The 15658-nt window shown below is 40.4% G+C and overlaps 1 protein-coding gene across 1 annotated transcript in view; it reads right to left on the bottom strand.

Annotated features, from left to right (window-relative positions):
* Nucleotides 1-6158: 6158 nt before the first annotated feature.
* sdk2b (sidekick cell adhesion molecule 2b) overlaps nucleotides 6159-15658 on the bottom strand; it is a 463183-nt gene continuing 453683 nt past the window's right edge. The window contains exon 45 of the mRNA XM_037691533.1: nucleotides 6159-7401. Coding sequence (XP_037547461.1) covers nucleotides 6979-7401 — 423 coding nt within the window. The 3' untranslated portion in view covers nucleotides 6159-6978. The remainder of the gene's footprint in view (nucleotides 7402-15658) is intronic.

The following is a 15658-nucleotide window of genomic DNA, read 5'->3' as shown; positions in this document are numbered from 1 at the left end:
AGAACCACTAGACTGAGGAACAGCTTCTACCCTGAGGCTGGTAGACTCATGAATCTCAAACCAGGATAATCACTGTGAAAAAATCACTTCATGTTGCTGCTGATCTGTTTCATGTTGCTGCTGATCTGTTTCATGTTGCTGCTGATCGGTTTCACGTTGATGTGTTCATGCGTGCTCATCTGCTCACACAGACTCATGTTCGTGCTGCTGTTCGACGTATTGTTTTTATGCTATTAGTGCTTAGTGTATCATTTAGTTGATGTTTTTCTTAGTTCATATCTTAGATCTTATCACCGTTTTTCTTTTGCATTTTATTGTTGGATGTAACTGGGACCCTGCGTACATAATCTCATTCCACCACATGTGGTGGAACGACAATAAAGAATCTCTTGACTCTGACTCAAAATGTATCTGATGCTTATATTTGAATAAATGTACAACAAACTTTGTACAACAGTTGGTTTTGTATTAAAAACATGTTATAGCATTTATAAAACAGTAGTAAAACATGTTCAAGTATTACGTAGTAAGTACAGAAATATTAATTGTACAAAAAACAGGTTGAACCAACTCAATGTGTCCATAAAATGTTCCAAATGTGTTGATGACACGTGCCCAATGATATGTCACATATTAATGGGCACTTTTAAGTGGGTATACTGTAATTCCCAGGCTTTTCTAATGGGTATACTCTGTATACTCGCATATCACAGACTACACCACTGATAAAAGGGTAGCAGCAAATGCCAAATGAAAGGTTTACAAAACAGCGGTGAGACGAACTATGTATGTTGGTTTGGAGACGGTGGTACTGACAAAAAGGCAGGAGACAGAACTGGACGTGGCAAAGCTGAAGACGTTGAGCTTCTCCACAGGAATAACAAAGATGGACACTAAGGAATGAGGTCATCAAAGGTACAGCACAGGCTGAAGTAAATGTAGACAAAGTTAGAGGCCAGATTAAGATGTTTGGACATGTCCACTGTTGTTTTGGCTAATGTTGATTAGCTGTGCTGGCTATCTTGAATTTGGGTGAGTCCAAAAGTTGATCAGCTGTTTAAAAAAGAAAAAACAAAACAATGGGAACTGAGTTGCAGACATGGATCATCTTTGTCTTTACTGAGTTGCAGACAGTTTTAAGAGGTTCCGTCATTTCTTTGTGTTCCACCCACATGCACCTCCTCTGGTATTCCACTATGATGAAGAACAGGAGTGCAGCAGTTGTGATAGGTAAACACGAGATCAGGAAGGGAGGAGGGGGCAGAGTACTGTGGCCGAACGTCACTTCGTACTGTACGTAAGTAGTGACATACAACTGTAGTACATCATTGGCTATACTATACTATATGATTAGCTGATCAAAAGAAGAGCTTTTTGACAAGAACACATCCTCAAGATCCAGATCTCTTCAAAGAGCAGTAAATCCTCTAAGTGCTACAAACACACACACAGGCAAAAATATCAACTTTGCCTTTATCAGCGGATGATAAAAAATGGAAACAACAACGGTGAGATTTGTGGTAAACTGACATTTCTGGTGTGATATTTTCCCACTGGCATTTTGGTCTTTTGGGCCAAGATGTGATCTATTTTACTCTAGTTGTTAGAGATGAAATAACTTCATAAATTCAAGATGTCTGCAGCTAAAAGTCGGTCATGCACTTTAAAACCTTGTATATAATGACTTGTAGTCTGTATAGGAATACATTCAATAATTTAGCAACATAAAACCACACATTTTCATACTTATTTAGATTCAACAAATACACAATAATATTTTAAATGTGATGGTGACAATATGGGGAAAATAGTCAGAACATTAGGGAAAAGAAAACGGAATGAAAGTATTAAAAACCTTAGTTTTTACTCTGTAGTTATAAAGATATTAAATTTCACAGATAAATGACAAGTCTCCAGACAATTAAATAAGTAATTGTAGTTTTAAAAAATTTAAAGGTCCAACCATAATTATATCTATGAACTCATAATGGCTGTAAATGTAATTAGTGAGGACATGGTGCTTTTGTTTCTAATTATTACTGTACATTTACAAAATACACTCAATTTTACAGTGTCGGCTGTGTGACACTGATGCAGTGTAGAAACCTTCATGTGTCTGAGTGGTTCAAACAACCATCTGGTGCTCAGGTGTGAACTTTAGCCCACCTCATGTTGCTTCAATCACTCCCACCTTTAGGTCAAATCAAAGATTTTCTCATCTGTTATAATCATTATAGATCTCAGGAGCCAATTAGTGGTGCAACGTTTCAAGGATACAATGCTTCATTTTCCTGAAGTGGGTCCTGGTTCATTTATTGCTTCCTTGTGTAGTTTTGAGTACAGCCTGTAGATACTACAGAGAAATGTGGACAAAGTCTCTTCTCTGACCTGCCAGCTGGAGTCAGAACAAAACTGTGACTGAGTACATCTCTCTGTAATTTATATCGCAATTGTATGCGATGTGAGAACTCGATCCAAAGTGAAGGAAAAGTGGACAAAGAGAGCTTGACTGGGACAAAGGGTCCTCTGGACAATGTTCTCCATAATGCATATTTAGTCAGAAAGCGATTAAGCTTCCAACAAACTGTACATTAGAAAGGTGACTGGGGGAACATCCTATAATTAGCATTCTTTCAATAACTGTGTATTCTCTTTAAATCGACAACCTGCCCTCAGTGACGCTGACAAACGAGGCAATTAAATCCAGGGCTTCAAAGTCCTTTGAACTGCACCTTCTGTTGGAATCCCTTAACATTCCAGCTGAGGGGTTCTCAAAGCTTCTCATGGCGGTTTTTCTTTCCCTGGGCTCCCTTTGTAATGAGGACTACTAGCCCATTCTCTTTTTCTGTCATCGAATCCCAAAAATGGTAGAGAAACCGAAAGAAACGCGTTTCGGCAAACAAAATCTCTCCTGTGTGCAGTCCGACTGTCGAAGAGGAATTTCCCATGTGTTTTTTTTTTTTTTTTACAAACAGGGGATTAGTGATCTGGACACTTTCGTTCCAATTCCCTGTCCTATCCAATCCCATCTAATCTCCTCTCTTCTCATGCTTACGTGTTTAGTGGGTTAGCCTTGGATCAACAGATTGACTGTGATCCAATTAGCATCTAACAGCATCCGACACTGTACATGTCTTTGGTTATCGTTGAAAGGCGCAGGCAGGGAATAATGTTTTTGCAATTTACGTAAGGATCTGTTAGAACACCTCATGAACCACTGAACAAATGTTAATGGAACTTGGATATGCATCTACTACCAATTAACATTTGGAGTCAGCTCAATTCAAGGTGGCTGTCAAGGACATCTGATCTTAAAATAAAAAACAACAAAAGCTAACAGACAATCTAACAAATGTTGAGCTAAAATTTGATATGGTAGTAGCTGAGAGTCATTCACAACACGTGGTTTGAGTGTAACGTTTTGCATGAAATTGCACATGATGATATTTTCAAGACTTTATCAGAACAGCTACAACTTTGTCTTTACTTAACCCAAGATAACCTCAGTCTAAAACTGACATGGAAGGCAGTGGATGATGTGCACTCCTTCAAGGAAATTCTATAGGCTTTCATTTCCAAAGTACATTTAAGTTTTTTTTCTTCTTTTTTTTAAATACAACAGTCTAAAATATATCTCATACACTTATATGGATTCAGAGGGATCTAAAGTAACAGATAAAGTAGATTTTCTAACTAAAACACCAGGATGAATAATCAAATTGTGGTTCTCTGGGAGCACAGAAGGTCAGGAGGGACATCTTTAACCAGATAACAGGATTTCACATCATCCGCACGGAGCCAATTTACAGCTGCCTTGAGAAACACTTAGGTTTAGCTGGAACGCCATCTGAGAATTACTCACGGGCAGATCCCACATGTGCACACAAATCATTTATTTGCAAACTTTCTTGCATTGCAGAAACACAAATAGTATTTGTACATATGTTTGCAAGAATACTGAATATATGATATGTCCTTGTTTTGTCTGTTTAAGTATCACATTCCTTTTTAACTCTTCAAAATGCAAGGTCCTAGTTTTGGAACACCTCAATTATTATTTTTTTTTACATTAGTACCAGGTAATTTGGTCTAAAACTCAGTTAAACTGAGCAAATTTATTTATTTACTTTTATAGGAGAAAACTTATTTGAAATGCATCGCAGTAGTACGAGCTTCAGTTCCCACAGATCCAGCCCCCCGGCACAAACAGAGCAACAGGGCTGTGATCAGTCTTACATGGGGGAAACTAAACAGCCACTAGCCAAAAGGATGGACCAGCACAGATCATCATCAGACCAGAACTCTGTGGTTTGCACTCCTCTGCAGACCAGTGGTCACTCTTTCAGGGATGAAGATGTTCACATCCTTGATAAAGAGGAACGATGGTTTGAGAGAGGAGTGAAGAAACCATCTTTGTGAAGAGAAACCATCATTAAACAGGGGCGGAGCCTCCGTGTCCAACTGTCCCCCTCTTACAATGCTGTTATTGCTAGTTTCACTCAGCCCCCTGTGAATAGCAAACAGCCATCATGGCACTAACGATCCATTGTTAAGGTGATGGTCCTCTTATCATGTGAACAGCTAGTTTTGGATGTCATCAGCAAACTGGTTGATCCACTGTGAGAAGGAGCTATTTACAAGACTGAGTTTAGTGCAGCTCCTCAGACTGAAGAAGTCTTTTGGATAAAAGACGAAACATTTCAACAAGAATCAGTCCAGAGGACCTGACTTAACTTCTAATTAGATCTTCAGTGTTAATCAGCAGTTACCATTAAACCTTTATGAGACAAACATCATCTGAGAAAGATCATAACTGCTATGATTAAATTTGATGTGATTGTGAAGATCACAAGATGGCTATTCTGTTGTCACAAAACAATCAGATGTTTATTGTGAAAAAACGATTGGTTCTTGCGTTACAAACAGAAACATTAGAAAGAGTTATTCGTTTTGTTCCGTTACTTGAAGATTATTATCATTGAACAAATTGTTTGAAAAAAGGGGCAGATATAATAAGATTTGTTCTTCTTTCTGCTGCCTTTCATTTTAAATGTCTTGTATTTTTTATAGTTTATGGAATAGTTTCTTTTTTTTTTTAATTAATAAATTTTATACCCCAACCAGTTTCATAATTTAGAACTGCTGTCGTGACACTCACAGCTTTAAGTCTCCAACTGGTCTCCAGCAGTCGCCGCCCAGTATGTTACCACCTTTAGCATCTCTCAAAAGAAAAACAGAAAAAAAAAACCAAGCGTAATATTCTTTAAAGTCCATGTTCGAGTTTTCCTTCTTCCCATTTCACTTGAAAAGCTTCCCACTGAGAACCAGACCCAAAAAACATTGAAAAATAATTTATTTCAGAAATGTACTGTGATAATATATTCAGATTCTGCATGATAAGCGTTTGTTGCGTACAATGAAATCACCCCACATACAAAAAAAAAAAAAATACAAAATAAAACAAAGAAAGAAAAAAAATGGCTTTTTTTTTGTTTTTACTCTTTGAGCTATGGAAACTAAGATCACACCACTGATCAACTATAGCGTTGTGAGTGCGCCTGCCAGGCGGTTGGACCCCACCACCCGTCTGTGGCGAAACTCCAGGCAGGTTTAAAGTTGCTGCAGGACAATCTCTTTATACACAGACAATCGGTGAATGATCTGTAAAGCTAACACACACGAAGCGTAACCACACACACACACTCACGCTTTAGCGTATGGGAGTGCACACTCGCACAGGAAGGCAATTTGATGACATCATCTCTCGGTACAGGCTGAACGCTGCCCAGTGATAGTGATCGGTGGCAGAGAGGAGTTATCGCAACAGGGAAGGGAAATAAAAATTCAACGGTGTTCTCGTAACAAAAATTACACTTAAGCGGTTCTGGCAACTCTCCACAAACGTGACAGTCCCCGACATCTCGAGGCTGGCTTTCAAAGCGTTTCAGTAGAATTAGACTGATGTGTTTATACAGAAGCCAACAAAAGGGCAAAATATGAAGTATGCTTTGTGTCTGCAAGTAAAATCCACAGCCCCACGTCTGTCAGGAATAAAAGGCGTCTCTCGTAGTGCGGGGCTGTTGAGATGCCACGGTCCAGGGCACCGCAAGTAGTTCAGTCACAACTGGTGCCATGTTTCATAAATAAGAGTTTCTCTAACAAGGCAGCTTTGTTCCACAGTAACACACTCATGAGGAAAAACTTCAACACTTTCATTTAAACTGATATACACTCATTTTATATACCCAGGGTCCTTCAGGCGCAGCGCAGTCACCGACCAGTTACGGCAACGTGCTGTTTGACGATTCGATGCGTTTGTGTGCTATCCGATCAAAGAGTTGTCCCCTCCGAAATGTTTCGTCAATGTTCATTTAAAACAGGTCGAAAGAAGAAAAAAAAATCCCATTTGGCAAAAGTTCCAGCTTTTATCTTTTGTTTATTCGATTAAGTCTTTTCGCTTCACTTCCACGGTATGGCTCCATCACGAGTCTCCATCGATGTCGTTTCCAAAGACTTGATTTAGTCTTCTAGGTGTGTCTACTATATATGCTGTATATATATGTATATTTGTAAATGTTTTCGTGTTTTCAAGGAGTTGTGGCTTTGTACAGAGATTACTGATGAATGTGCATTCAAAGAGCAACACAAACATATGGGAATAAACGATAAGCAAAAGTCATGCAAGTAGTTTAAAACAAAAGTGAATAAATGTCGCAGACGTATTTTATGAACCGGTTCGGCGGGGATGGGTGTAGACTGGCACACTTCCACACAACAGACAACAAAGTGCCCTGAAATGTCTGTTTTTCTGCTGTTTCTCTGCATATAATCAGGCAACAAATAAAAAAAAACTATAAAATAAAGAAAACATGAGAAGAGACACAGATGTGATTGATTCACTTGGGGCGATTATGCATGATCCAATGCCATGTTGTTCTTCAACACAAGTTCCAGAAAGTTTGTTCTTTTCAGCACTTTTCACACAAAGGAGGAGAAGCCGGCTATAGGGGCCCGGGACCCAGGGGCTAGACTGCTGGGGGGCCTGTACAGGGTGCTGTGCTGGCTAGGGGGGTTGGAGCTCTGCTGGGAGGGAGTGGGAGTTCGGCTCCCTTTGGGCCTGAACAGGGTGCCTTGACCCTGGGGCTGACCCTGGGCTTGTTGAGGCTGAGGGCTAGGTGAGCTGAGCTGCGGTGGAAGTGGAGGAAGAGGGGGCAGAGGTGGTGGGGCACAGTGCTCTGGGTCCCCCGACTCGGACTCGGTGTAGCTGTAGGCCTGCGCTCGAGAGATTCCTTTCTGTTGGCGGCGCCAGGAATTGTAGTAGGTGGGGTCGCTTATGTAGTGGTTGACGAAGGAGTGGGTCTTCTGTCGATTGGGGTCGACCTCGTACTCACTGTCGCTGCCCTGAAGGAAAACAAAGACACGTTGGTTTCTGAAGTTAGTACATTTTGATTATTGCACGCCGAACACTAAAAGACGTCGATGCTATAGATGAAAATGAAGTTACTGAGTGTCTCATCAACTCGGTCATCTCTTTCTAGACAACAAACACACATGCACACAAATCTAGTTACAAAACAGCACAAGGACACGTGGACAAAATGGTCAAAGATGATCAAAGCATGACTGGATGGCTGATTACTGGAGCGTGCACAGTAGACAGACCATCAATACAACATGACAACGTTTGGTTAATCTTTGGGACTTTAACCAGTCAGTAAAACTTTAAGGATTGAAGGTGTTTAGAGCCACACCACCCTAGAAATACAGGATTTGGTGTTGCATAGTGACAAGTACCACATTGAACCCACAATATAATGAGAGTCTGAGGTTAAGGACTGGATGGAGACCACTTTGGAGCCATTCACCTAGAAAGCTACAAACATTTAAAGCAGGCAGCCACAGGAACCTCACCAAATGCAGTGGAAGTGTATGTAGGCCACCTGTCCCATATGAAAACACCAGCGCCTCCTACGGGTGAACAAAACAATGGGTTTTACAGTACATCACTTTTATAATATGGCCGAGTCAGGATGATGATAATGATGATGATCACACCTAAATACAGGATTGTGCAAAAGTCACAGCACCTTTCAGTTCTTCATAGTTTGGTTTTAAAAAGCAGACTTTACCGAGGAGACTTTGTATACATTTTGTTAAAACAGCCAAACGGAAGGTGACGTTTCCACACAACTGCACGTTCGCTGATGCAAGTACGAATGGATCCTCTGTGCCATTTTGTTTGAAATGTTAAAATGTTAAAAGATTTTTAATCAAAGTGTGATTTCACAAACAGGTGCTCAGTCAAAAGCAAGAACAGTTGGTTTACTTCTGGTTTTAACATTGCTTACAATTGGGTTTGTTTCAAGACCTATCCCATGCCTAGAATTAAAAAAACAATACACGATTGTTGAACACATACTAAGGTGTGCTCATGGCCATTCAATTACCATGAAAGCACTCAGCCATTTGGCCAGCCTGGGTGTGATTAATCACCTGGCCACAATGAACGCACGCTCAACCGTCTATGCCAAAATTGTCACTGAATAATTTTCCCAGAGGCTGCTTTAGTCATGCATACAATGTATTACCAAAGTACAACAACAAATGAGCATTCTGCTTGGAATGGTAGTCTGCACAAATGTTGGTTCAGTCCTTGTTCTCCCAGACCTGATTTCATTGTCTTAATCCATTCTTTACAGACACGAAACGTTTGGCTCGTACTTGAAACTCCAGCACATATGTGATGCATAAGGTGGGGGCTCAGGTTTCCCTCCGCATGATCCACTCTCCCTTTGTCAAATGCATTTCCCCCCCAAAGATGTCAGAAGAGTTTATAAATGTCCAAACAGATGTTACACATGCTGATTTGTAAGTAAGTTTATACTTTTGTGTTTTTATGTCTTTAAACAAAATAAATCAGTCCAGATCAAACTCATTTTCTCTTTTCGCCACAACTTCATCAAAGGCAGACGTTTCTCGAGCCACTTTCCTCCATCCGAGTTTTGGTTTATCACTTTTCTTCTCAATACAAAAGACAAATAAAGCATTGTGTGTTTGCTGACCACTGGTAAAGATTAAGACTAACAAGATTTGAAAAGCATTCAAACCAGTGTGTTTGGCAACAAAACAAGCAGATAGGTCGGTCCAATCACAGACTCCCCATTAGACACTGAGACAAATCGAGTAGTTTTCCCTTCATCTAAAGCTAGAAGTCTCTCCGTGGGTCCTTTACGCATAAATATCCATTAATCTAAAGGTCTCATTGGGCTGCCGGTGTTGGGAACCAACTAGCAACTCAAAATTCTCAGAAAAGGGGAAATTTCCTGTTACATTCTCAAGGAATTTTGAGTTTTTGCAACCAACCAAATAGTAAGTCATATGGTTGCGATTTGCACGGACAGTTTTTGAAAGTCACGGCCTATTGTCTTGTTCTTGGCATTGGAAACTGTATTTTAGGCCACGCACATTTTGTTGCTCACATATGCCCCCTTTCATCCATCCGTCCGTCCATCTATCCATTATCTTTACCCGCTTCTTCCTTTTTGGGTCACGGAGGTCAATGGTGCCCATGCCCAGCAATCACTGTGCTAGAGGTGGGGTACACCTCGGACGGGTCGCAAGTCCATCACAGGGACACATAGAGACAAACGAAACAAACATTCACTCTCACCTAGGGACAATTTAAAGTTACCAATCAGACTAACATACATGTTTTAGGTCTGAGGGAAGAAACCAGAGTACATGGAGAAAAAACATGCATGCACGGAGAGAACAAGCAAACTCCACCCAGAAAGGCCCCCGGACCGGGATTTGAACCTTCTTGCTGAGAGGCAGCAGCTCTACCAACTGTGCCACCGTGTTGCCCCTTTTAACAACCAATCACCCTTCAAGTACTTGAACGTCCAGGAAAACAGTGAGTGTGGTAAAGACCTGAAGAAGGGAGTCCATGCAGAAATTAATCATTTGATAAAAGGGTTGCAGTAAATGCCAAATTAAAAGTTTACAAGACAGTGGTGAGACCAGCTATGTATGTTATATGTTCTGGAGATGGTGGCACTGACAAAAAGGCAGGAGACAGAACTGGAAGTGGCAAATCTGAAGACGTTGAGGTTACCAATCAGCCTAAATCAGCCTAAAATGCATGTTTTTGGTCCGGGGGAAGAAACCGGAAAACCTGGAGAAAACCCACGAATGCACAAAGAGAACATGTAAGATCCACCCAGGGGGGTCCCGGACCAGAATTTGAGCTGGCGACCTTCTCGCTGAGGGGCGGCAGCTCTACCAACTGCGCCACCTTGCCTCCATCTTACCCATTTCTGAACACGTTTTAAACTCAAGAACCAAGCTTGCAGAACTGCCAACTAGTGGCCCACAGTCACAGCTCAGTGAGAGACTACAAGTAAAATGGCTATGAGACATTAAAACGCCAACAGTTGTGGAAAAGAAGAGTTAAAAGACGGTAAGAGTACCCTCCAGGTCGGCCATGGTGTTCCCAACAGATGCTCTAACTCTTACCGACTATTCCAAGATCTTTTACTTTTACTTTTGGTTCATCACCAGCATTAATAACTCAAGGATCCAACCGAGCAACCCAAAGTAAAGATGCTTAACGATTTGCCTCTGGGGCATCACGGCGGGTGATACAGCTCCTTATCCCGACTCATTACAAGCCAATTACTGCAGCTGAATGCTGTGAAAGCAGCAGACTTTGGGCATGAAATGCAGCATTGCACCTCAGCCTCAAGGGAGCCACATTCCTATTTATGAAATGAAATGTTCGAGACAGACACATAGCAAGCAGCCAGTGTTAATTATTTACCTTTTTTTTTTCCATAATTTTGATGTTAAATTAAGCAGTAAAAAAGAAGAAATCAGAGCAATTAAGTCATTAAACCACTTGACAGCAGCTTATTTATGATCGACACGATACGTTTGTTTCTGCTTATCACGGTAAATAACGTCAACAAAAGAAGAATGTCAGGAAAGAAAACAAGAGAAGATGGATGTTTGTTTTAATCCCATTCATTGATTAGATGCTGACCATCTGTGGCCATGTCTGGTGATTTGACAATTTATCTCAAAGACCTCTGACCTTTGACCTCAGCCTGCTGAAACTCACATATGTTGTCACCTCAAAGTTCATAGCTGTTTTGTTTAAAGATGTTGCTGAAACCAGTGCTCCAAAGTTCAGTACATATTGAATTCTTCTGCATATAAAAATTACTTTTCTCCACAGTGATGTAGTTTTAAAACTTGTTTTGCCTGGTTTTTTTTTTCGATTCTGCAGTTTTTGAGCTATTTCAACAAATCAAAATCAAAACGTTCAGCTCGTTCAGGACAATCCTGCTATGACTTTTGGTATTGGCGCAACTTTAGCTTTTTGAAATATTTAGCCTGTTCTGCCACTTTATTCTCATAGAAAATGAATAGAGTTTATTTTCCATCCTTCAAATATTTAGATCTGTTTACAGTCTTTTACTGCTCTTTCATATTTTGTTCAGTTTCAGCTTTTTTCAGCTTCCTTGTGCAAATTTTAACATGTTTTCATCTACTTTCAGCTAATTTCAGCTGTTTTATTCAGCTCTTTTGTGCTCCTTTCAGTTTATTTCTGCTTACTACATTTTTGTGCTTATTCTAACTTTATCCTGCCAATTTCAGCTTGTTATGCTATTTCAGCTACCATTTAGGTGTTTTTACGCTAATTTGAGCTTTTTCAGCTAATTCCATACTTTTGCACTAATTTAAACTTCTGTCAGCCTAATTCAGCAAGAATGTGCTCTCTCCACTTCATTCTAGTAATTTAAGTGGCTTTTTAGCTACTTTTAGCTGTTATTGTTCTAATTTCAGCTTTTTTCAAATAATTCCCATTTCTTGTGCTCATTTCTACTTCTTTCAGCAAACGTGTTATTTCTGCTTTCTTCTGATAATCTAAGCTTGTTCTACCCGTTCTGCTACATTTGTTTTTAACAAATTTTGGCTGTTTTCAGATAATTCAAGTTTTCTTGTGGTAATGTCTGCTACTTTCAGCCTAATTAACTTATTTATGCTAATTTCAGCCTTTTATGCTCCTTTCAGCTTTTAAGTACAAGTTTAAGCTTTTTCTGCTATTTCAGCTACTGTTTAGCAGTTTTTATGCTAATTTTAGCTTTTTTTTCAGCCGATTCCACTTTTTATATTTTAGCTCATTTCAGATCCTTCTGATTCTTTCTGGTAATTTAAGCTTCTTTCTGCCTTTTCAGCTACTTTTCTGCCATTTTTTTTAACAATTTCAGCTGATTTGAGCTGATTTCCTAATTTTTTGTGCTCATTTCTGCTGATTAAAACCTAGTTCAGCAAATATGTGTTCTTTCTGCTTTCTTCTGCTAACTTAGGCCTCTTCTTCAATTTCAGGTACAATCAGCATGTTGTTTTTTTTAGCCAATTTCAGCAGTTTTTCACAAATTCTTCTGCAATAAGCATTCACACTGCATTTTCACAGGAAATGCAATTTGTCTAGTTGTTTGTTGCTTCATCAGAACAATTCACATAAAAAATGCTGAACTTTTGTAGCTCTTTAGTCTTGTTTAAGAGTAAAGAAAATCAATCCAGTTTCTCTCCTACAATGATATCAATCTTCATTTAAAATGTTGAGCTGGACCATATTGGCATCTTCCACATATTTATTACCGGTATGTCTAACTTATGAACAAAGACAGATTATTAAGATAAAGTCTTATTCATAAGAAGTCATAATTTTAGTCTATTTTAGGCTATGACACGAAGAATAAAACTGTCCAAACAAAGTGAGGTTTTATTACTCGCGACAATCCGAACAGAACAGAAAGTTTTCCCCGTTGAGTTATAAACACTGAAGCTGCAGCTGCCTGTGAGACAGGCTGCAGGAGGGCGACGGAAGAGAAAGACCGATGGAGGCAGACGGAGAAAAAAGAAGGTATGTGAGAGAAAACAGACACTTTCATTTCTCTCCCATGGAATGCTGCTCAGCAGAGAGAGCATAATCTACAATCCATCTCTGACTCAGAGATGAGATCATCTGTCTTCGGCTAGTTTCAGCCTTAAATGACACACAAAAGCCACAAAGTCAGTTGTGGAAAATAAGAAAACTGCTCTAAAAAAGAAAGGATGTCAAAAGGCTTCTACCTGCTGGGGAGCAGAGCAGTAATGTGCATTGCTGCACTGCCAAGTCAATGTTAGCTTCTTCCAAATCTCCTCGTGACGAGGAGTACAATAGTCAACTTATACCTGCTGAGGAAGGCCCCGGGGATTAAAGAGGACAGACAGCATGGCGTTGTACAGATAGCTTAGAGTTATCCGCTCAATAAAACTTCAAAAAGCATTCCTGGACGTCCAAAGCACCAGCGGGTGTCGATGTGGAAGCCTCACAGGGGTATGGCAGTAGCCTCGGGGTAACAGGCAGAGCTCTGTTCGGTTCAGCCCGTCAGAAACAAACATCAAGCCGTTCACTGTGAAGTGCGGCACCAGACAGGTGGCATCATCCCGCTGTGCTGGAGCCACGCATGACAACGCTGAAGCGCGAATGGCGGATATGTCAAACAGACGATGAAATATCAGAACGCTCCGTTTGAGGGAACGCTACGGCGCGGTGAAAGGTCCTGTCTGTAGAAATTCATTGTCGAGAGATTTTCATTCAATCTGGAAATGGGACGTGCGATCCGATAAGGACAGGCAACGAGAGATGCCTGGCTGCAGAATCCACATCAGAAATGCGTTTATCTGAGGGGTGTTCAAAGAGCATTTCACCAATGAAAGTCCTAAACGAGAGGAGGAAACGGACAGAAGGCTGAAAGCAAAAGAGCCACGGGGTTCAACAGTTGAACATAGAAATAGATATAACATATTTTAGAAGCATGGTGGATAAAAGAACAAGCATTAATGAGGAAAAACAGGACTAAAAAAGGCAAAACTCAGGGTGACAAGTACGCAGATCAATAGAGAAACAGAGAAAAGCACAAGTTATTGATTCTCCTGTGCTGAAGCAGTCTGGGTCGAGATTTAGCAGAGAGCACAAATCAGACGTTGCTGCGTTAAGTCTGAGTGATCTAGCAACACGACAAAGAAAATCAAAAAAACTAAAACAAGCTTTGATTACCACAATTTTTGGTGCATAAGTTGCACCTTTTTGCATCAATTTGCAAGTCCTGTAACTTAATACACCGAAGCGACTAATATACATTTCCCCAATATTTACAAACCGATTTTGGCCGAGATCTGACGATTTCATTCATTCTGACATGGAAAATATTGAACACTACCATTTTCAGACACTAGAGGGCACTCAACTTCTATGGCAAGCCAAGTGTCTCATTAATAGATAAAAGTGACTATTAATGAGACACTTGACTTGCCATACAGAGCCACCTTCGTCTCGCTCCTGAACTCCTGGAGCAAACGTCAAATCAGCTGCATTTCGCCGCCCAGGAGAAATGCAGCTGATTTGACCAATCAAGTGAATTTATTAAGGAAAAGTTCAACAGAGACACAAAATGTTGAGCAAACAAATAATTCCAAAAAAGTTCAATCTGGTCCTCTGGACATTCAAAAAAAACAAAAAACAAAACAAAGCAAAAAAATCTAGAAACGTTTTGTCTCTCATCCAAGAGACTTCCTCAGTCTGAGGTGCTGTTTTCAGTTCAGTCTCTTAAATAGCACCTTCACAGAGTGGATCAACCAGTTTGCTGCTGACAACCAAAACCAGCTGATCACATGCTCAAGAAGGACCATCACCTTCCAACATCAGTAGAGAGGAGAGGGATGCACTCACCACTCTTAGCAAGGACAAAAACATCATCATTCTCCCAGCAGACAAAGGAAGGTGCACAGTGATTTTGAACCAGAAAGACTATCATGAGAAAGTTATGACACTCCTTAGTGACTTAACCACTTATGAACCTCTGAAAAGAGATCCAGGAAGTGGCTACAAGAAGAAGTTAATAGATTGCCTGAAAAATTTGGAGCAGGACAAGGCTATTGACCGTTTTCTGTACCACAGACTGTACCCAGGGGAGGCCACACCTAGTCTGTATGGTTTACCTAAAATCCACAAACAAGGTGTACCTTTAAGACCTATTGTTAGCATGATTAACTCTGTCACTTACAATGTTTCCAAATATCTGGCGTCTGTACTCATCCCTTTAGTTGGCAGCTCAGAACACCACATACAAAACACCATGGACTTTGTGGATAAGGTGAGGGATGTCATCATGGAGACTGATGAAACAATGGTCTCTTTTGATGTCACATCACTCTTTACGTGCATTCCTGTTGATGATGCAGTAGAGGTGGTCAGTTTAAGATTAAAATCAGACACCACTCTGAGCAGCAGGACCACACTTTCTACAGAACAACTGTGTCAACTCTTGAAACTGTGCCTGCAGTCAACCTACTTCACATATGGGGAGCAATATTATAGGCAGAAACATGGGTGTGCTATGGGGTCTCCAGTTTCTCCTATTGTTGCCAACCTGTACATGGAGGAGGTAGAAAAGAGAGCCTTGACGTCCTTTTCAGGGACACCACCAAGTCATTGGTTCAGGTATGTTGACGACACCTGGGTTAAAATTAAATCTCAGGAAGTCCAACATTTTACTGACCACATCAACTCTGTGGATAAATACATCAAGTTCACACGAGAAGATGT

Source organism: Nematolebias whitei, chromosome 17 (assembly GCF_014905685.2).
Source record: "Nematolebias whitei isolate Nwh7 chromosome 17, NemWhi1, whole genome shotgun sequence".
NCBI lineage: Eukaryota > Metazoa > Chordata > Actinopteri > Cyprinodontiformes > Rivulidae > Nematolebias > Nematolebias whitei.
This window is presented reverse-complemented; position numbering and strand designations above follow the sequence as displayed.